Here is a 23,669-nt window from a genome sequence, read left to right as displayed (position 1 = left end):
CCACAAGCTCTACACCCTTCCCTTGACCTGTAGTCCTTGGTGGTGAATCAGGCAGCCTGGCATTGGACCCCCTAGAACCTTGTTTTCTATTACTCTTTTTTGTCACAGTAGATTGCTCTGTGTGAAATTCAGGCTGCTCTCCCAAGGGAGAGCGTGTCGCTACACTGAGAGCGCCACCCTTTTTTCTTTTCTTTTTTTTCCTGCATGCAGTTTTTGTTTGTTTTCCTATCAAAGTGGCTTTTTCTACAGAATTTTGCCAGAAACAACCCTTTTGTTGCCGTGGGTTCTTTTGACATGCGCTAAGTGCATGCTGCACATGGGACCTTGGTTTACCATCTCATCCGAATGACTAGCATCCAGACCACCACTCAAGGTCTAGTGGAGGGGGAGAAAATACTGGCAACTGTGCTGGGATTCGAGCCAGTGCGCTCAGATTCTCTCGCTTCTTAGGCGGATGCCATACCTCTAGGCCATTAATCCACAAACACCTTTCAACGTCTTTTTTTAGGTAGGGGTCCTGTATCACTGCACCATACTCCAGAGTGGAGTGGATGAGAGAGATGAAAGACATCTGTTGATTCTCTGGAGGGCAGTTCTGCAGGTTTCGTCTCAGGAAGCCAAGTATGCAATTGGCTCTTTTACAGATGTTAGTAATGTGGCTGGTCCATTTCAGGTCATTTGGAATCTGTACTCCCATGTAAGGGTTCTGCTTGATTTGTTTTAATACTAACCCACTCAGTTGGTAGAAGTCGAGCGATTTACTCTTGATGATAGGATATAGCATTTCTGCACACTGCAGTGCATTTCCGAGTCTTTCACCCATGCTTCTAGACTGTGCAGGTCTTCCTATAAGGTGATGTTTTAGAAGGAGTGAATTTCCTTGAACAGAAGGCATTCATCCACAAAGAGGCATACTTTTGACTTTACGGACCATGGCAGGTTGTTTATGTGACATAGAAAGAGTAAAGGACCCAGGACTGTACCTTGGGGGACACCTGACAATGCTTCTGTTTCATCTGAGTTCTCCTGGAACAGAAGGCAATCATCCACAAAGAGGCAAACTTTTGACTTTATGGACATGGGAGGTTGCTCATGTAGCACTGATAGACTAAATGACCCAGGACTATACGTTGGGGGACACCTGATAATGTTTCTGTTTCCCACGATTTCTCTCCCTTGTAAAACACCCTCCATTGGGTCAGGAAGTTCTTTAATCCATTCAAATGGGTCTTCTGATCCCATAGTGGTTCAGTTTACGGAGGAGCCAATTGATCATGTAGTACAGTGTTGAAAAGGCCGTCTTCTACGGTGAACTGTGTGAATGTAAACGCAGCGTTGGAGCTCCACGCAAACGCTACAAGGACCAACTGAAGCAGCAGATGTCACGTAGCAAAATTGACCACCGCAGCTGGGAGACACTGGCAGCAAACAGATCTGCCTGGAAAACTTCCACCAGGAAAGCTGTTAGGAAATTTGAAAAGGAAAGGACACAGACAGCCAGGGAAAAACACGAGCGGAGAAAGGAGGCATCATCTCAAGTTCACCCCTCCAGCGACCAGCCAACCTTCACGTGCGCCACCTGTTCCCGACAATGCAAGTCCAGGATTGGCCTGTACAGCCACCAGAAGGCTTGCCTCACCCGGACTACACCTTCTTCCCAGTGATCTTCGGATACGAAGAAACTGCCATCATCACAGTGTTGAAGGCTTTACTGAAATTCAGTACTTTTTTGACGTAGCATCATGTGATTTGAAGAGGTCATGCATGGTGGTAAGCAACTGTCCAGAATTCTGACATCTGGCTTTATGTTTACCAACTGTTACTGCTGTCCTTCACTATGGGCATTTCCTGAAGATTTGGTGGGTAGGTTGGGGGAAGGGGCAGATTCTTTACATAGTGAGCACTGGCTGCTCAGTTTTACAGCCTCTCTTTGCAGCTGTTGCAGTCCTTGCTCAGCAGTTGGCAATCAGAAAATACAAGCCTGGTGAGACCTTGCCAAGACAAACTAGCAGTCACATGCTCTGCTGAATTATCTACATATCTTCACTTTCCCTGTGGATGATCTAAAACAAGAGCATACAGTATTCATTTTTTATAGGTAATCTTTTCCCACAATCAGCTCCCAATTAATTCATGAATCAGACAAAAAGCAAATGATTCTTTTACTTCAGTGTTTCACATTCTCTTCTAGATGTGTATCAAACCTGGTGAAGGCTTAGAGAAAGGGACAAGGACTGGTCAAAAACAAAAGCAGTCCAAAGGAGAGAGCATTTGTCCCTTAAATACCTGTTGATCAACACATCTGCAGCATTGACATTTCCATGGGTATATTTTGTAATGCCTGAGATCATGAACATAATGTACATGTATTTTGAAATGATTGCGATTTATCTCAGTCCTGAATTTGACATGTGTGGGAGTGACTTATTTTTCTAATGCTGAAAGTTTGCAGCCAGGATCCAGAGGCCACTTTGTTATAATCACTGAAATGCGAATCCAGAAATCTGTATCAGACAGAAGTACCCCCACCCATGATTTGATGTTGTTTTCTCTCTGTCTCTGTCTCTCCCTTGCACCCACATCCTTACTATCTTCTTCGCGCAAGTGTGTGTAAAGTGATACCAAGGCTAAAAACATCAACATGTAGCTCAGCTATAGTCCATGTGTGTGTCTGTCAAAGACAGAGAAAGAAAAATGGAGAGAGAGGAGAGTCAAATCAGTGTTTGTGATTCAGAAGTGTGTGTGTGTGTGTGTGTGTGTGTTTACATGTAAACAGAGATCTAAGATAGCGGTCCAAAGAGCAAAAATATATCTATAGGCAGCAACCCGGAACACTGCTAAATTCTGTGTTTGGGGATGACCCATAACATCACATAGATTGAAAATAATCATAACAAAAGAAAATGTTGCTATGTATGCATTTGCAAAAGATGGCGCATGGTGGGTAAAGGGTGGAGATTTTTCCAATCTCCCAAGTCAACATATGTGTAGACCTGCTAGTGCCTGAATCCCCATCGTCTGTATACACATGCAGAAGATCAGATACACACGTTAAAGATCCTGTAATCCATGTCAGTGTTCGGTGAGTTATGGAAACAAGAACATACCCAGTATGCACACCCCCGAAAACGGAGTATGGCTGCTTACATGGCAGGGTAAATAAACAAAACAGTCATACACATAAAATGTTAAATGCTACATGTTTGTCTGAGTGTGTATGTGTGCATGCCTGAAATGTGTGGGGTAAATAAACAAAATGGTCATACACGTAAAATGTTAAATGCTACATGTTTGTCTGAGTGTGTATGTGTGCATGCCTGAAATGTGCGGGGTTAATAAACAAAATGGTCATACACGTAAAATGTTAAATGCTACATGTTTGTCTGAGTGTGTATGTGTGCGTGCCTAAAATCTGATTGAATGACACAGGAAACGAATGATGAGCGCCCAGTGGCAGCCGTCAGTGGGCTCTACCCAGGTAGGCAGCTTGTTGTGCAAAGAACCCCGTGTTTGTAAAGCGCTGAGAGCTAGGTCTCCGACCGAGGATAGGCAATATATAAGTATCCATATCAATCAATCAGTCAATGAAAACAGAGAAAGGGAAGATGTATATTGAGACTAGACACAGCGAAAGACAGACAGACAGAGGGAGAGAGAAAGAGAGGGGAGAGAGGGTATAAAAACAGAGACAAATATATTCCCTGTCAGTTTCAAATCCATGACTTGAATGTATCTATAAATTGATAATTCATAACTTGCAGATTCATCCAGTCCCAGTGAGAAGAAAAACAGTGTAATGTCACAACTCAAATATACACACAACACTCAAGCAGCTCAGTCAGTGAGTCATTTAATTTTAACAAATAATTTGATTTCACTTGATTTCATGGTGTATAAGTAAAGTTGCCAAGTTCACACACAAAGCCTTATATCATTTTGTTCTTTTTCATGTTCTTTAAATTTGTGATGATAAGTGTACATTTGGGTTTTTTGTGACGGCAGATAGTTTTGTGTCTGAATTGTTTTGGGCATGTATGTCTTTAATAAAAAAAAAACAAAAAAACAACACAAAAAACAAAGATAAGGACATGTGAATAAAACAGAACAAATATGTACAAATGCTTCATTTTGTGTCTGTGTCCTACAAAATATGTAGACATTTTTACACCATCATAAAATCCTATGATGAGAGAAAAGAGGAGAAAAAAAAAAAAGAATAAAAATAAAGTTCATGAGAAAAACAGTGAGAGCACGCAATCACACACATTACCACAGGTATGAATTGACAAACAATCCTAACATTTAGAGATCACACTCTACATTGCAAAGACTGACAAAGCCAAACTTCAAGTTGGTGTTGTACTTATGAAGCAGACACTGACTGGCAGGATTAAAAAAGCACACAGGAACAGGTTTTTACACGTAATACTGGTAGATAGATTGCTACACAAGTATCAGCAGTCGGCATGGGATGAAACAGTTTTATATCAAACATCAGGACAACAATCAACAGTTCAGACTTTGAGACTGGTTTCACCGTTTCTGGTGATTCTGGCGGAAGTAAAAACTGCTTTTCATTAAACTTTTTTTTAACACATTATCTTGTTACACTTTCCTGTAAAATACCTTCTGCCACATACTCATGCAAATGTGAATAAAAATGTAAAGGTTCTGCCTGCAAATGAAAAATTGTAATAGAGGTGGTAAAATTTTCTTTCAAACGTAACTGGTTTTAAATGGAAAATCACACATTTGAACCACTTCCTCCAATATCTGGTTTACAAATGTTGGTATTTAAAACCAAGACTTCAGTACTGCAAAGTCTAGACCCCTGAACTACCAATGAACTTCATTTTTTTAATTTTTAGCTTACTGTTAAATGCACTTCATAATTCCTGATCTATTTCTCTTTTTTCTTTAATCAATAAACGTATACCCCCTCATGTAATCATCTACACATGATTGATGATGGAAAAGAGACCAAAAAAAAAACCTTATCCTTGTTCACACATTTCAGTTCATCTGAAAACCAAATTTTCCTGTTTAGTCAGGCAGAGCAGTGCTGATGATGATGTTCTACAGCTTTAAATGCTTTATGCCAGAACGGTGGAGCGTTCACGCTCGATGCCGGTGAGGGTGAGGTTCCTCTGGACGCTGGTCTGAGGTCTGGGGTTCAGCTTCTGGCGCACGTCCATGCAGCGGTTGTCCAGCATCAGCGAGTTCTTCTTCTCCGCCAGGTCGTCGTTGATGCGGTGCAGGTTCTTCTGCAGCCCGTCCAGAGCGTGCCTGGTGGAAGAAAACCATTTAGCCTTAACTTCTTGTTTGTATGTATGATAGCCAGTCATGTCCGACTTTGACCATCAGAACAGCAGAGGAGGCAACTGCTGTCCTGGCTATCTGGGCCAGCATTTGATTGCAGTGGAGAGTGTCTTACCCAAGTTACATCCCCACTCTCTTGGCCTGGAGGGTTTTAGGACAGTCAGCGTTTGGATGGTTCCCAAAGGCCAACTAGCCCCCAAGGCTGCAGCACTAAGAGTCAGTGCAGTGCTGCATCCTAGTCTGAGAGTCATAGTCTTTCACAAAATACTAAGTTGTAAATGAATTCCCATTGAATGGAGAAACCACTGATCATACAACTCTCATTTTGCTGTTGGCCCAACTGTAAGCGTATGTCCATTTTACATAACTGCGGAAATTCCAGCACTATCTCATGACCGCCAGGAATGTAGAATGTCAGTGATACACTCAGCAGTGGTGCAACGCCCCCCCATGACCAAACCTGGTTTCAAGACCAGTGACAATGACAGTGACATGATTACAGTGAGAAAGGAAAATCAAAGGTAACCGCCTTTCCCAAGGACTCACTTAACACCATTGTCAAAATGGGGCCTCAAACCCTGATCTCTGGTGAACACTGGATGAGAAGTCCAATACCTAACCATTCTTCCATGAAGCCTTCATTTGTATACTTTTTAACCTTTAGCATAAATACAATGTCACAAGGAAGAAAAATGTTTTTTGATTTGCATGAGAGGGGAGATGGGGGAAGGAGGTCATGCACGGGTATGTCTTTGTGCTTGTATTTTGCGCGCGTGCACGCGCACACACACACATACACACAAACACATGTACACACCACACAAAAGTGGAAGAAAACATATAAACAAACAAACACAAAAACCACATCCAATACATACTGTGCCTGCTTGCATTTCTCCTCCAGGGCTCTCTTGGTGGCCTCCAGCTGCTTGACTTCGTCAGTCAGGCCGTACTGCGGTGCGTCACGGCACAGCTCCACATTGGGGCGGTAGGTTCGGTTCTCCAAGCGAGTCTGGGCCAGTTTGGTGGGGTTGATCTTGGCGCGGATCGACTCCTCCAGACCGCGGATGTCATTCTCCATCTCGGCAATTTCGTCCTCCGTCTGCAGCACAGCGTGGCAGAAAACTTTTTGGTCAAACCGTTAGTGTGTGAAGATTTTGGTGTTTGTTGTTTCTGGACATAAACTTACGTACACATTCATGTGAATGCATACAACATGAAACACACACACTCGTTCGAGCACATGCCTCACACATAGCAGCAAATGATGTTGTGTGTCTGCTCATGTGCATGTTTGTGTGCGTGTTTGTCTGTAAGTGTGCATGTTTGTGTGTGTGTCTGTGAATGTGTGTGTGTGTGTGTGTGTGTGTGTGCAAATGTATCTCAAAAAAAAAAAAAAGCGTGTATATATTTGTACATAGAAATTAACACTAAAAGTATAATATGCATGTGCATATGTCCTTCATACTTACAACAGAAGATATCATAGAAGAAAACTGAAAATATTCCTTTCCAATCATATTTCATATCACCATATCCATAAATTATTTCCTTTCTGATCATTCATAAATTCTTTTCCATGTAATGTAAAACTCTGTTGAACTTACAAAGTGAAACCTTACCAAAAAAACAAACAAACAAAAATTACAGGAAAAAAAGCAAAATTACATTCTTCTTCTGCCACTCCAGCTCATCCTTGGCCCTTTCAAACTCGTGGATCCTCTTACGGAAAGCGTACTCCGTAGCAATTTTCTGGGCCTCCAGGTCGTTGGCGGTCTGCTGCAGAGTGTGGTGGATGGCCTCGCGCAGTCTGTTGGAGGCCTGCATCTCGGCGTCGGCACGCTCCTTGTTGTAACGGCTGAAGTCCTCCCACTGCTGTGGGGTGGTGCTCCTGTTGTGTACGGCAAAAAGTATACAGGGGTTATCAAAACTCAGAACGCAGAACTGTTTTAATGTACAGCCACCGACCTGTACACATATGGATGCACATGTTGTACACACACACACACACACACACACTCACACACAATTATAAAAACCAAGCCTTGAGTTGGATGAACAAAAAAATTTAGAAAGAATAAACTGATAATATAACCTAGCTGAATAACAAGCTAAGGGTAATTTAGAAACATGTCTTTCATCTACGACTGAGAGCTTTTTGCTCTCTGTTGTAGCGCATAAAAAATAAACATTGCTGCATCTCTTGTCACAACACTGTTGAAATTTTGAAGCAAGTGGGATAATAGGGGAATGGCTTTAAATTTTGCATATGCTTGGATAAGTATTTCTTTAAACGGGGGTTATCATTATCCTGTGATGAAAATGTTCATTCATGTTCAAGAAAACTCTCACAAGTAGCATTAACACTCTATCAGTTCAGCTTATTAGGATTAAGGGCAGCCTGGTTGCCTGAATGACATAAGTTCAGGCTTCTGATCATATACACAGTTCCGCAGACCCTACCCCAAACTGAAACAAACAGTGACATGCGAAAAATGTAGCAAACTACTTTCAAAAATTCTTTCAAGGGGTGGATGAAAAAAAAAAAGCATTTCTTTCTCTATCACCCTCAGAAAATAAACTTCATTCATTCAACCACTTCAACTGACCCTTTGGGCAGCAGTTACACTCACAACAATGAAACAAACTAATTTCAAAAACATCATTTAACTGTGACTGCTCTTTTTTTTATGTCTGTGTACAGGAATGTTAGAGTTGTTGCATCCATGGTGAAAATATATTATTTTGCAGGTCTTGTAAAGTGCACTTTTTAAAGTATCAATCATGGTGCTTTTATGACTTTTTATGATTCTTTTATAAGTTTTCTATTTGACTGGTGTATTTATCCAATTATTGTATAGACTAAAATTTGTAAAGAGCTTAGAGCTTTCTTTAGCTTGAATTACAGCTAGATATATAAACAAACTGATATTATTATCATTATTATTGGAGCTTGCTTTATTTTGAATTACAGCAATAAAGAAAAGCATCACCATCATCACCATCATTATCATCTTCATATCATTATTATTATCATTATTATCACTGTTATTGTCATTATTATCAATGTTGGGATGATTATTATTATTATCATTATCATCATCAATACTGTTACGACAATCATCATTATCGTGATGACCCATTCCTTCCTTCGAGCTCAGCCACCCCAAACTGACCCCTTGGGCACGCGCAGACTGTCCGGCTTGTAGCTGATCTGGGAGGACCTGTCGGTCAGGTTGTACTGGTCCACGTCGATGCCCAGCGCAATGTTCTTGTCCTGCAGGTCGGCCTGCACCTGTTGGCGCGCCTCCTGCAGCAGGCACAGCTGCTCAAAGCTCTCCCCTATCCGCTGCTGCAGGGCCTTCTTGATGCCGTCGATCACCTCCACCTCCTGTACACACACATCAGCTTCACAAGCTCTACTCATCATGTCATTGTTGTCGTTGCCGGCCTCCTTCCGTCTCGAGAGACAATGGCTGCACCAGAAATTTAGTCACAGCTGGGCGTTGCACTTCTTGATTTAGCTGTGTAGCCCAATGCTGGAGGGGCAATCTCTACTCATTATGTACCTATTTACTTACTGCCTGTTATGTCCTCTGGTATGTAGTACAGCAATAATACTCATGTAGCTTTCTGGTGTGATTTTTAGGTTTGTTTGTTTGTTTGACTGTTGTTGGTTGGTTGAGGTTTTCAAAAAAGAGGAAAAGCATTTTTCACACCAGGAACAATGAAATGGGACATCAACATCTGCCTTGTGCTTTGGCTTGATGGCAGGTAGCCAGACCACGCAGTACATTTTAGTGGATACTAACCTGTTCCCTTTATTCTTATACCAAAAAAAAAGGCTAGACATATCACACACATGAACACTCACACATGCAAACACACATATACACATACATGCATGCACATGTGCACACATGTGCGCGCAAGCACACACACACACACACACACACACACACACACACATACACACACACACACACCTTGTGAAGCTGGTTCTCCACCTCATCCTGCACAACATCAATTCCATGGCGCCCCTCTCGGATGGTCAGACACTCGATGGCAGTGTCAGTGGGGATGTTCTTTGCCTCCAGAGCGTTCTCTGTCAACTCCTTGGCTTCTGATAGGTCTGCAATCTCCTTGTCCAGGTCGGCCAGAGTCTTCTCCAGGATCTCTTTCCACTGAAAAGTCATGGTGCAGTGAATGACAATGTTTCACCTGGATTTTTAACTTTCTTCAACGCATTAAAAGGTTAAAGGTCCCATAGCCATTTACAGCCATCAGAGCAGCAAATTCATGTCCTCTGTGTGTTGGTCTAGGTGCATTATACTATGTACTATATCAATTTTAAATACCACATAAAAAAAATTTTTTAAAGTTGTTTCATCACATGTATTAAAGCTAACAACATTGGGTAATAACAATTCTGGCAATGTTTTCCATGATATATGTAACTGAGTATTTGTATCTTCCACAATACATCTCAGGAGTGGTGTGGTGGTATGCAGGAGAAGGCAAGGGGATGAAAAAAGTTATGGGAGTACCAAGTAGACACAGATGTAAAAAAAAAAAGAAAGAAAAAAAAAAGAAGGAAAAAAGAAGAAGAAAGACACCACATCCTGAGTGAGATAAAAGAAAAAAAAGTAGAAAACTAACCCTCAATATCAAGTGTAGAAATGAAAAACAAAACAAAACATGACATAAAGAGTCTAGAAAATTTGTAGATGATTTAACTGAAACAGGTTACAGAAAGAAAGAAAAAGAACACAGAGAGAGAGTGTGTGTTTTTTGGGTTTTTTGGTGTGTTTTTTTAGATGAAATTACCAGCATATATTTTCAAAATAGCATGACCTGATTCATAGCTTCAACAACAACAACCCCAAAAAAACAAAAAACCTTGACATCACAATAGTTATTTTAAAAAAAGATTTTAATCCAAACTTACTTTGCGGATATCATCCACTCGGTCAGCCAGTCGAACGTTGTTAGAATATTGGTCCCACTTCGTTTGTGAGTCTGTTTCATTTCGGAGGTAGCGACTCTCCTGCCTGGTCTGGTGGGAAGCACTTCGCTGTCGCTCAGCATTGGTGGAGATCGTGTAGTTGCTGGTAAACCAGTCCGGAGGCTGGAAGCGGGTGGTGGGACGAACTTCGGTGGCCATATTGCTGTTCTAAAAATTATAGAGAGAGAGAGAGAGAAAATTTGTAATAGCAGTAGTAATAGTAGTACTTTCATTCAACTTTTTTTTTTTCACATTTGTGATATCTGGAGTTTCAAAAGGTAAAATGATGCCCACTCTTTCCCTATGCATGCTACTTTAAAACACACAGACATACCACACAGACACACACACACACTCACACACACTTCTGTTGTTTAACAGTACTTTTGAGATTTTTTTAATGTTATGAAGCCTGCAATAGTACAAACAAAAAATTATTATCATGTCATACTTCAGACATAGATGAATACTTAAGGCAAACTGGGTATCCATAAGACACCATCATCATTTCATTCTGTTCTCAGCCTGTAGTCCTCACTCTGTATCACAAACATCACAGTGCAGGCCTGTCAGTACTGGAAGAGCCATTACCGATTAAAAGTATATATATCTTTTTCAACCTTCATGTGTGTGTGTGTGTGGCGGGGAGGGGGGGGGGTTGGGGGGGGAGAGAAGGTGGGGAGGGGGTGATATGGACTATATAAAAAGTGTCTTTTTCAAGATACAAAATGCATCACAACATTAAAAATAGATGATGCACAATGAGAATCAATGAAACTGAAGATAATATTCAATACATTAACACAGCAAGATTGGTGGTAGACTGTGGTCAGTGCATGATCACATTATTATTTTAAAGGAAAATACCGTATTTGTGGTGTCTGCACATGCTTTGTATATTTCTTAAACCAAATATGTAGTCTGACCATGTCTGCCTAGGAAGTGAGAGAATCTGAGCACACTGGTTTGAATCACGGCTCAGCTGCCGATATTTTCTCCCCCTCCACTAGACCTTGAGTGGTGGTCTGGACGCTAGTCATTGGGATGAGACGATAAACCATGGTCCCATATGTAGCATGCATTTAGCGCACGCAAAAGAACCCACGGCAACAAAAGGGTTGTTCCTGGCAAAATTCTGTAGAAAAATCCACTTCGACAGGAAAAACAAATAAACCTGCATGCAGGAAATAATAATAATAAAAAAAAAAGGGTGGCGCTGTAGTGTAGCGACACGCTCTCCCTGGGGAGAGCAGCCCGAACTTCACACAGAGATATATGTTGTGATAAAATGAGAAATACAAATACATGTACCAACAAAGTGGTCATTTCATAAGAATATGTGCACATTTCTCCTAATGCAACCAAGCTTTACTCAGTAACTGATGTCTTCAACCAAATAAACTATACACATTTCTTGAACAGTTCACAATATTGTAAGGTCGACTGACCTATTCAGTCTTTCATTCTCATTATATCTTTCAAATATATAATATCAATTTTCAAATATGGTCTTATTCATGTCTTATTCTATTCAATTGTATATCTAAAGCCTAGAATTCATGTTGATGATTCCAAGTTAAAAATATCAAATTCAAAGAATGGTCAGAAGAAATCAAAACACATTTCTTCCAAATAGAACTGTGACAAAGACAAACACTTCCATACAACTCACAGAGAATGAGTCAGATCAGAGAAAACAGATGTGAGATTGCAGACTACATAGGCAATGTGCCCTGAAGGTGATAGTTCATACTATAATATTCAACAATTACATATTACTATCTAAGTATTCTAACACAGTGCTGAGTCAACATCAACAGGTTGGAAAAAATCAATCTTTTTTTCTCAAATAGAAACAATAACTCAAATTGAAACAATAATAGGTGTTTACAATGAACAGCTTATAGAAATACTGCAAAACAGCAAATGAATAAATCACATACAAAAGATACTGGGTGGTAACATAAGCTTTGGACAAGTTGCCATGGTGCCTTCCTCAATCAGATCTGTCCCACAAAGACCAAAAAAAAATTTGCTTTGATCCTTTCAAAATGTCCACTGTAATTTGTCATGTATCGTTTCAAGTAACAGATAAAGATTTTAACGAAAGTCAGAACTTACTTGAGACTGGCTAGACAATCTTTCAGCCCAAACGAGTTGCAGAAAGATGCTGTCGCGAACAGCTCAGGCACTTAGTCGCGTTGCTAATGAAACACAGAACCATGTGACAACGATGTTACAGCGCTCTCTATTAGTTGCCGTATAAAGATTCTACCAATCAAAGCGTGCGTCTTAGAGGCAACAGGTGCGTCGCCATGGCTTTGCTTCCGCCGGAAGTTTGACAGCCGGAAAGACAAATCTGAGAAAGGTCTCTTCGTGAACTTATCTGGCAAGTAGGTCTGTTTACTAAATGAGTAAATAAAGTTTTAAATATGAAGATTAGAACATTGAGTTGGCACATTTCCGCAGACTGAACATGACTACACACCAGCATGGTATGCGACTGAAACTGTCAAAACTGATGTTTAATCGCTGCTTACTTTCAGTTTCAGAAGTCATTTCAGTACGAGAGGACACTCGGTCTTGAAAACTAAATAATCTTGCTGTTATAACCAACTGAAAACGTCACCAAGCATATTTCTAACCGTAAGGACACCAATAGCGCCTTTAGAGATAAACTAGACACAGTAGGGAAAAATAGTGCTTCCGAACAAATGGCGGCATTGAAATCCATCCAGAATCTGTTGCAGTTGCACGGCATCAGCAGATACAGTACTTAGTCGTTCAGTCATGAATAACAACACATTAATTAAGCACAAGGCTAATAAAGCCTGTATTGCCTACATCTGATACAAGCAGTTTTTTTATCACACAGAATTTTACCTTGCCTATCACTGCACAAACAGTCCCAGAACTATTCCAGTGTGGAATTCCCTGCCAGCATCAGTTGCTGAAGGCCCCCTCCTTGGTATCTTTCAAGAGGGAGCTTACCGCCTAACCTTCTAAACATTCTGAGTAGAGACCATGGATCAGAGTAATGGTAAATGATGGGCTGGAGCTGTGCCGGGCGGGATGATTCTCTGGGAGCACTTGATTGCTAGCCAGAGATGTCCTGCCTATAGATACTGTGAAATAAAGGTCCATGGCCTATAACCTCCCCTCTCTCTCTCTCTCATTTCATTAGGTGTTGTGCACACCCAAGTCAATCAAATGTCCAGGCAAGATGATGTAACTGGAGGATTGAAGTGGGGCTGGCAGTAGTAAGTCACTGAACATGTAATGTCGAGTCTAAATGGAACATACACCATTTCTCTGTACATACCTCACATTACTCAGAATAGTGAACACAATGAATAAGTATACTAAGTATCCTACCCAGAAGCACAAAGGGTTCTAAATTTTACTGGAGGAGTGCATTTTAGTTGTGTTTTGTGGCAGGCAAATGCTGCATATTTTTATAAATAAGTTTATCTATGATAATCCATATGACTCTGAGTGTCTTGTTTCTTTTAATACTGCTAAACTGAAGTTGTGATTCACTGTAATTGTATATTGTTGTATCCTCCACACCCTAAAAGGAGCTAAAATATAGCATTTCTTTGAATCTTTCTGAATCACAGTGTTCAGACTGGAAAAATCCTGCCCTTCACCAACCAGGTTCTGCCCAGACATGGAGATTTAAAGTCTGATGCTTTGATCACAAAACAGTCTTACACTAAGTCCTCCTCCACACCATCCATCTATGCATGGTTATCCATCTAACCCATTCACAAACAACAAATATATACAGACACATCTTCTGTGATACATATAGAGCTTAACCCATCCTTTCACTCAGTCCCCAATACCACCCAATGGGTCTCTGTGCATAAAAAAGGAAATTTTCTATCTAAAATTACGTTTAAATAACATACTTACCGTGACCCAACTAGTGCAGACTCCGGCAGGGGTCTGACATTCCTGTCCTGTGCAAACTACTGTCTGCCTATGCGAAGAAAATGAAAGTACTACGGCCGATAACCTCCCGGAAGTAGGTAACCTCCCCTTTGTCCCCCTGGCTAGTGCCCTCTTTTGATGGCAATATGCCATCACCAGCGCAGCGAGCAGGGAGAACAGGAAGCGGGGAGGACGGGAGGGTCTTAAATTTGGGTCATGGTAAGTATGTTATTTAAACGTAATTTTAGATAGAAAATTTCCTTTTAATTACACATACTTAACCATGACCCAACTAGTGCAGAATAGCTCGACAAGGTGGAGGGCTCGCCTGTTCTACTGTCTGTGTGCTGCGATAGCCTGTTGTGCAATTACCACAGAAGCGATGCCTCTTGAGCCATCATCCCGCAAGCGTGCGATGTCTCTCAGGTAGAAGTCAATGAAGGTAGCAGGGTTTTTTCAGTATGCAGCATCCATGATGTCTTGCAGCCATGTTGAGTGCACTAAGGCAAGAGAAGAGGACCATGCTCTGACTTCATGTGCTCTGGCTGAGGAGGCATCAAGTCTCAATCCTTCTGTTCTATCGCCAGTGCGCTGTGATGGCCTGTTGTGTGACCACTGCAGAGGCAACGCCTCTTGAGCCATCATCCCTAAAGCGATAGATGTCCCTCAAGTAGAATTCGATGAAGGTAGAGTGTACTGTGTCACCTAAGGATATTGGTGCGGGCAAAGAAGACAGAGGTCCGTAGCTGTATTGTGGGAGAGGTCTGTGGACCACAGCTGTACTGATAAATGTAGCGCAAAGAAAATCGGGTCGGCGTGTTGAATCCACACTTTACTGAGAGCCCTTCGAATCAGAGGAAGGGAAGGAAACACATACCCTATAGGGTTGTCTCACTTGAGCATGGTTGAGCGTCAATGCAAGGAGGTGCACATGTGGTTTGATCGATGATTCCACATCGGTTGTGGGCCAATAGTGGAAGTGGTATATGTGTTTAGAGGAAACTGTGGCATGAGACAGAGGTAGGCCACCATGTTGGGCTTGCCTTAGGCGTGACAGCCAGATCTGTAGAGCTCCTCCATGAGAGCTGAGAGGTGATGGGCACTCCCCACCCCCACTTTTCTGTCGTTGCCAAAAAAGACAGCACTGGCATGTTGCCTATGCATAGAAGGGCAGACGTTTGGCAACAAGAGACTTGAGGTCCCTGGTGTCTCTGGGACAGGGCTGTGTAATTGCCCAGGTAGGTACCATCACGAAGGGGCATATGGAAGGCTTGGTGGCTTCTCTACCTGAGTGTGGCGTGTTGGAGCAACCTGCAGAAAGTTGTCGGCAGTCAATGGCTGGGATGAGGTTCTTTAGTGAGAAAGGGGACCGAATCCATGACAGGCCTCTGGCTGTGTGTGGTGCGCACTAAGTCTGGGATGGAGCAGGGCGGGGGCAGGGAGGAAAGTGGCTGTAGATGTGTTGTACTGGCCATTTTAGACTTAAAAGCATGATTTACATATCAATGATCCTTGTCTAAGTTCCGTGAGTTATAGAAATACATACATACACAGCAATCACCCATCCCTGAAAACAGACTGTGGCTGCCTAAAAGGAGGGGTGTAAATGTTTATGCACAAAAAGCCCATTGCAGTTGGTTGAAATGTGTGAACATAGGAGTTGAAGTCCATTAACACATAAGATGAAGATACAGTTCATCGGTAATGCAGGTACAGGCTATATTTGCTGGAAATGGGAAATCACCTTGTCTAAATCATGTGTTATTCATACTCATGTTAACTATATATGTGAATATTTGTAGTTTTTCTTGCTGGTCCATTATGTAACAGATCTTAGGCTTTAAATTGACAAAAATGTGGATTGAAAAATAACTGTGATGGAGTCTGAGTAGTTATACCTTTTGATGTTATTGGAATGAAACACACACACACACACATACACACACACACATGCAAAGTTTCGGACACAGAAAGATTCTCTTTCATATCATCTGCGCAAGTCAGCAAAGAATTAGACTGGAAAAAAAAAATCATGCTCACACCAGTATCTTTTTTTTTTTTTTTTTTTTTTTTTTTTTAGCAAGGCATTATTTAACAGATTAAAATTAACACAAAAGCAGAGTCTGTAAAACCAAAAGAAATACCAAGCATGCCATGTACAATATTCAGCAGTATTTATCTACATATGTTCCTGATGTCTAAATTCCAACCCTTTGCTGACTATTCCTGCCAATGTTCAATACCCTTTTGCAAATGGTACATAAAATAATATGAATAAGATTAAAAAGAAAATGAAACAAAAACAAGATCACTTACAATGGAACAAGCTTATATAATTTCAATTGACATCACATAAAATATTGCTTAACTCTATTCTGTGGGTCAGTTTCAAACCATAGTGGAGCCCTGATACATTCTAAACATCATTAATCATCTAAGGAATGTTATCTGAAATTCTGTGGCCTTGATGCCTGGACCTCATGGCTGTGTCAGTATTGATTTACATTCCACAAGACCATGTTCCACTCTGCAGCCATTGATGATTTAATGTAAAAGTCTGCAGTATAGGAAAATTAATTAAATCTACTGAGGCCAGGATATTTCTTGAATAACACAATACTTCTAAAAATCATTAAAATGCTATTGGAACATTTCAATGCAAGCATGTGTGTTTGTATGTGCACATGTTTATGCAGTGTGTGTGTGTGTGTGTGTGTGTGTGTGTGTGTGTGTGTGTGTGTGCATGTTTGAGCATGTATGCATGTGTGCACATGTTTGTGTGTAATCACTTAAAAAATTATTTTGGTGCAGCCATAATGTAACATATTTCCTACCATTGCAAATGTGAAGTTTAACCATTCCCACAAAGTTTACTGAGATTCAAACATATCACATTTCAACACACATCACGGTTTGGTTGTATTTGAATTTCTTTTTATCACAACAGATTTCTCTGTGTGAAATTCGGCCTGTTCTCCCCAGGGAGAGCGCGTCGCTACACTACAGCACCACCAATTTTTTTTTGTATTTTTTCCTGCTTGCAGTTTTATTTGTTTTTCCTATCAAGTGAATTTTTCTACAGAATTTTGCCAGGAACAACCCTTTTGTTGCCGTGGGTTCTTTTATGTGTGCTAAGTGCATGCTGCACATGGGACCTTGATTTATTGTCTCATCCAAATGACTAGTGTCCAGACCATCACTCTAGGTCTAGCGGAGGGGGAGAAAATAATATTATCAGCAGCTTAGCCATGATTCGAACCAGATTCTCTCGGTTCCTAGGCGGACACATTACCTCTAAGCCATCACTCCATTGGTTGGTTGGTTGGTTGTTGATTTTTTGTTTGTTTGTTGTTGTTTTTGTTGTTGTTTTTTTGGAGGGGGGTTGTGATTTTTTTCGTATGGAGCATTTAATGTTCATTAGCACACTGCATGAAGAGATTACAAGCAGGTAATCATAAATATCTATTGATCTTTACAGAGCTTGAAAAGGTGAAGGATACAAAAGTCAGTTCATCCATCCATCATTTGTTCAGCATGGTGCAGTGCTACTATAGTTGTACAATATGCACTTCGATAGTAACTTATGAGATTTACAATGCTTGACTCAAAATATGTCTACAACAAGTGTTCAAACAGGTGTATTCGAAAAGGAAGGAACAGCATCCTCCAGTATGGTACATTCAACAAGCAGATACACTAACCATAATATTTCATAAACATGGAAGGTTATTAAAGCTTTGATAAGAGACACAAACAAACATGCTGAAAAAAAGGCAAAAGATTCAGATGTCACATTTGCATGATGCAAGCTACAAAACAAGTATGTCACGCTGTGAAATAAAAAATATTAAAAGAAAAGAAAAGAATATCAGAAACCCTTGCTCCTCAGAAAAAAACAAATAATACAATGTGACATGTTTCAACTGAACATACATCAAAGAACTCTGCCAATATATTTACACTTTGGATATTTTTCAACTAAACTGGGCCACTGTACGATCAGTGAATCTGCAAATGGGTACAGCAGTTTAGCTGAGAGAGATAAAGTCTCCACTCTGCAGATACTTTCCACATAGACAACTTTGGTGTCTGCAAGTCCAAGCCACTGAAACAAACATAAGAAAAGTGTGAAATTGAATGGATTATTGAATGGCGAAAAAAAGAATATAAGAAGAATGGCAAACTACTCATTGTGTACAAACAGGATTGAGAAAATCTGTCTTCTTTTAATCAGAATTAAAAGGTCATATGTTCAAAGAGGTGTCAATGCTTACACAGCAATCCATATGTGTAACACCACATCTGCTTTCTATTTATCTATTTTTTCTGACCAATGGAGCGGATGCCTGACCTATGTAAAAATCAAATTCTCTGATCAGGCCTTAAAGTTGAAAGTTGAGTTGTATTTTTTCTCCCAAACTTCTCAATCTGTGCAGATCTTGTACAACATAGTCACCTCAGGAAGTGGCCACTGCAGGCTTGGGCCTACATTTCTAGCAAGGACTGAAATGATTATGAGTAATGCTCTGGGCTGAAGCTAAAGCCTATCATTAGCAGATATGACAAGAACCGCTTATTACGATGTAATAAGTAATTGCAATGTTTTTAAAAGCGAATATGTGAAATGCTTTTATTTGAGAACATATGTTTATTACTCTTGTTTAATCAAGTTATCCGCGTGTGTGGGGTGGGGGGGCGGTGCGGGGGGGTGCTGATTATCTGGTTGTGGTTTTCCGCAATTCATCTTTATTCTTATCTTATCTGTCTATTATAATCAATGTGCAGTATAGTAGGCTATGTTTATAATTATATTCAAATAATGTTTCTTAATTCTTTCTGTTTTTACATTAAGAATACTAGTTATTACCTGCAGTGTGTGGATGTATGTATGAAACGATGTATGTGATATTTTTTACATTTGTATCTTCGTAATATTTGTTGGGGCTGTTGTTGGCTTTTACAGTTATGGTCCCCATGTTGTTTACTTGTCTATATTGTGATAATGCACCTGACCAAATTTCTCCAGTTGGAGATAATAAAGTTATTCTTATCTTATCTTATCTTATCTTATGTTGCACATCCTCCAATGTTTCAATAGCATGACTGTTGGGATGGCAGACTATAAATGTTAATGGGGTCTGCCTTGTTTAGTCTCTGGACTAATTAAGTCAACAGCAGAAAGGGAATGGCCACCAAGAAGCAAAAGCTCTCTTTTTAATCTAATCTGGAACTGATTAACGTTTCTTTCATATTGTCGATACCCTGCATGTCCTCACCTGTCTTCCCTTACTCCCTTATTAAAAAAGAGCAATGAAACAAATACACAAAAACCCCACAAAGCCTATAGACAAGGGAGGGCCTGTAAACCATTTTCAAAACCATTTAGTTAGTATGAACTTCAGAGATCACACCCTTTGATTCAGAGCCTTTGTTTTAGTTTAACATTTTCAACAGACATATTTTTTCACATCTCTCAAACACATCTTTTCACTTGGCAAAGTCCACCATTTTCTCATGTTTTTTTTGTTTTTTGTTGTTGTTTTTTTCATCTGGTAATGTTACTTTAACACTGATTCATTCAATACCAATATAGAATAATGGAAAAAGGAAAAAAACTTATGTGTATAAAATTACATGCTACTGCTAAATACCTTTAACCATTCTGTAAACGGGTAAAAACAACAACATAAATACAGAACTGATTCAACATAATTCCAATAACAAAACATTCAAGATGCATGCATAACTCAAAGAACAGCTTGATTCTAGAATGCCTACCTTATTTAAATTTGAACAGCAGTTGTTTTTCTCCTTACCTTCAAAAGTAACCCAGCATAGCAAATTGGTACACATGTTCCTGGACCATTACACAAAATCTGAAAGAAAGAAATAAAGCGTACACTTTTCTCTCCTGTTTCATACAGATACAAAACCAGCACAAACATATCTTCATAACACTGAACAGCACAGAAATATCAACAGTATGGGAATGGGTGGATCACTCTCCTGGAAATATCTGTAAACATCAAAACTCCAACACAATTAACAGAAAATGAAGATCAATGTCAAAAACCACATTTTTCCTCTATGTAAAAGGAAATCACTTTTAATTAAAAAAAAAATAAAAGGTTCACACTACCCACCACAAAGACACTAAAGGACATACAAAACAAAAAAGCTGACTAACTACTCTCTTACAGAAGAAGACATAATAACCGGAAGCCCAACTCACAATCTGTGGTTGGAGATGGGCAACCAGTCGCAGACTGTAGAGTGAGGCATACAATGTTGTGAAGACGGTTGTAAACCAGGACTGCTTCACTTCACGGCTACGTGGCACAGAGTATATTGCATACTGAAAAAAAAAAGTTGTAACTTCAGGGTGTAAAATACAGAACTCTGAACACAAAATAAGAGGTATACTCTCACACTCAAAATTAAGGTACTGCATGCTCCTTTACATCCAGTACTTATGAATTAAAAGCAGGGGGAGGGGGAATGGCAACATAAATGGGCACTGAGTGACTGAAGGTCCCCAGGCTGCATTCTGACAAAGACATGGGTGTCTGGAAATCTACTCACCATGTGTCTATAAACAGAACTGTTTTCAAGATTTATCCTGTCCTCTGATAGAGATGGCAAGCTCAAGATTTCATCAGGAACAAGGCTAAAGCCATCATCATCACATGCATGCCCAGCAAGGTTACATTGGTTACATTTTGTGAAACTGACATTTCACAAGTTGAAAGTCTGAATGATATGTGATGTTGTCACTGATGATGGTGTGATTGTCATAACTTCAACACCCTAATTTCTATTATGAAGATCCTGTTGGACCCCTAACCTACAAACATATTTCATGAGCAAGTCCCAGAAAAGAAGTGTATCTGGACACCTCTATATCAGATAGTAAATGTGGATAATATTATTTTCAAGTTTTATGGAATGCTTCTTAAATCTTTTTTGTTTGTTTGTTTGTTTGTATATCATTAATTTCAATGTGTATGTAACTTTTGTTTGCCTGAATGGTGTACTTTTAGGTTATACTGTCATGTGAATAGGCTTGCTTTCCTGCATGTGTATGCACACATTCCTTTGTGTGCGCATGCTTTGAGTGTGTGAGTGCACGTGTGTGTGTATGTGCATGCACGCCTATACATGCATGTGCCTGTGCACATTTTGGGTCTTCTTTTGACTGTAGTGGATTCTTGTGCTAATTCAATTCATAGTTCTGGTGTTTAGTGAGTCTGTCTGCATGCATGTGTGTGTGCATGTGTCTGTGTGATGCTTGTATGTGTGTGTGCATGTGTGCAAGAGTATGGGTGTAAGCACTGTGTGCATTTGTTGAAAGTCAAGGCAAATGATATTTGAACAGCTTTTTCTGGTGTAAAAACTATTTTTTGTGCACTTTTGAATTTAAAAACCAGAGGGTTTGTCACCAAGGACCTTCTAAATCATCCAAAAAACCTGCCATCATCATTATCATCATTGCTAACAATGTGTTTCATTTAAAAAATGGAGAAAATCACCTTAGAATCCACTGCAGTCTCTTCACTCTTGAGAATCTTCTTCAAGCTGATGGAGTCTGTGGAAGCAACAATATACTGACGGGGGCTGTACTGGGCACCCAGCTTTTCTGTCAGAGTCAGGATCTCCTTGGTGTGTCCACCTACAGTGTGATGACAACACAGGTGTTATCTATATACGGGACAAAGGTGAAAGGTAGCAGAACAACAGTATCAGGACAAAGCTAAACAGTATTGCTCAGGCAGAACAAACAAAATGTTGTGACACAGCTCACCCTTTTTATTATTAAGAAATAAAGCTGGTAGCATCTTTGAAAGGCAAACTCTACCAGGAGAGGCTGAGGCGCTTGAGGCTGTCAAGCTTAGAACATCAACACCATTTAGGGGATATGACCAAGGAATGCAAAATACCTTCAAAGTTTCAAAGCTGAACAATTTTGTTATTTCTAGGACACAAAAGCCATTCACATGCAGACACACATGCACAGACACAGACAGACAGACACACAGACACACACACACACACACAGAAATGGCATGTATTATATCTGAGGCCCTCCAAACAGCCTATTTGTCAATCTGCCCTACTTAGCAACATGCATGGTAGGCAGAGGGTGCTAAATACCTAAGTAGTGCCAATAGACTGCTTATTTTCAGAATGCTAGAAAGTAAAGGGTGAGCAGATTTCTCCAACATGCTCAAATCAAGCAGGCTCCTGAAAGCACTGACAGAGGATGCAGCCACTACCCTACCATCTGGCAGGCTGTATCAGAGGGAACTACCATGTCTGAGAAAAAGTTGCCCCTAAAATTGAACATATGGGAATTCTTCTGGTACTTCAAGGTGTTTCTTCGGAAAGCAAATTCAAACTATGGCAGCTGGACATTGTAGAAACTTTGAAGGTATTTTGCATTCAACACCTAAATGGTGTTGATGTTCTAAGCTTGACAGCCTCAAGCTCCTCAGTCTCTCCTGGTAGAGTTTGCCTTTCAAAGATGCTACCAGCTTTGTTTCTTGGTGCTGAACATCCTCAATCTCACTGCACAGGGTTTTTACACATGCACGCACACACACACACACACACACACACAGAGTTTGGAAAACATGCAAATCAAACCCTCTGCATGAATTGTTTACATGTACGCCCGGTCTCCATAGTTTGTTAAGTCCCTATTCATGTGTTCTACATCTTTCAGTTTCAGCGCTTAAAATTCTATGGACGTGGAATGGAAATGTCTTACAAGTATGAATCTAAATGAATAATCGCATCACCTCACCACCACCTATCCCTTTGACTTCTGTTGATGTCATTAGGGCACCAGTGGAGAAAGCACCACCACTTTCTCTTACAGTTTTAGATGATTAGCATACACACTACTGATTATCTATTACAATAAGAGCATGAAACACTTGTGACAGTAAAAGAAAAAAACAATTAAATAAACAGTAATTATGTATGACAATTTAAAATATTTTTGTCATACAAAAACCTGAAACAAAAAAGACCAGTCATATGAAATGTAACGATCTAAAGATGACAAAGAAAGCGATGCGGCTATGTTTTTGTTGTTGTTATTTTTTGTCTTGTTTTTTGTTCTATCATCTGATTTGATTTGATCTGATCTGAAAGCGAAACGAAAGAGGAGTCGCAAAGCGTGTGAACCATATTTCACACCGACACCCAACCATTCCTCACCAGATCCAACAACAATCAAAACAGAGGCATTGCCTGATGTCTGTGACTTTTTCCTCAACATCTTTAACGTGAGTACAGTGATCAGAAACGCAGTGAAGAAAACAAAAACTAGTAAACCCAAAACAGGGACACTTCCAGCCATTGCATCCATATTGAAAGTTTGATCCTTTGGGATCTATGTCAAAGG

The 23,669-nt window shown here is 40.2% G+C and overlaps 2 protein-coding genes across 2 annotated transcripts; both read right to left on the bottom strand.

Annotated features, from left to right (window-relative positions):
• Positions 1–3,834: 3,834 nt before the first annotated feature.
• LOC143279713 (tektin-2-like) lies at positions 3,835–12,576 on the bottom strand. The gene is made up of 7 exons (XM_076583823.1): positions 12,446–12,576; positions 10,268–10,492; positions 9,306–9,503; positions 8,496–8,710; positions 6,988–7,210; positions 6,198–6,421; positions 3,835–5,286 (listed from the first exon to the last, which is right to left on the bottom strand). Exons 2-7 carry the CDS (start codon positions 10,481–10,483, stop codon positions 5,094–5,096), a joined length of 1,269 nt encoding a protein of 422 aa, XP_076439938.1. The 5' UTR covers positions 10,484–10,492; positions 12,446–12,576; the 3' UTR covers positions 3,835–5,093.
• A 3,763-nt stretch (positions 12,577–16,339) lies between these two features.
• LOC143280436 (UDP-N-acetylglucosamine transferase subunit ALG14-like) lies at positions 16,340–23,623 on the bottom strand. The gene is made up of 5 exons (XM_076585075.1): positions 23,483–23,623; positions 21,790–21,929; positions 20,493–20,615; positions 20,077–20,136; positions 16,340–18,365 (listed from the first exon to the last, which is right to left on the bottom strand). Exons 1-5 carry the CDS (start codon positions 23,541–23,543, stop codon positions 18,195–18,197), a joined length of 555 nt encoding a protein of 184 aa, XP_076441190.1. The 5' UTR covers positions 23,544–23,623; the 3' UTR covers positions 16,340–18,194.
• Positions 23,624–23,669: the final 46 nt, after the last annotated feature.

This window comes from Babylonia areolata, chromosome 3, assembly GCF_041734735.1.
Source record: "Babylonia areolata isolate BAREFJ2019XMU chromosome 3, ASM4173473v1, whole genome shotgun sequence".
NCBI classification, from domain to species: Eukaryota; Metazoa; Mollusca; class Gastropoda; order Neogastropoda; family Buccinidae; genus Babylonia; species Babylonia areolata.
The sequence above is the reverse complement of the archived record's forward strand: the minus strand, read 5'-3'. Positions and strand labels throughout refer to the sequence as shown.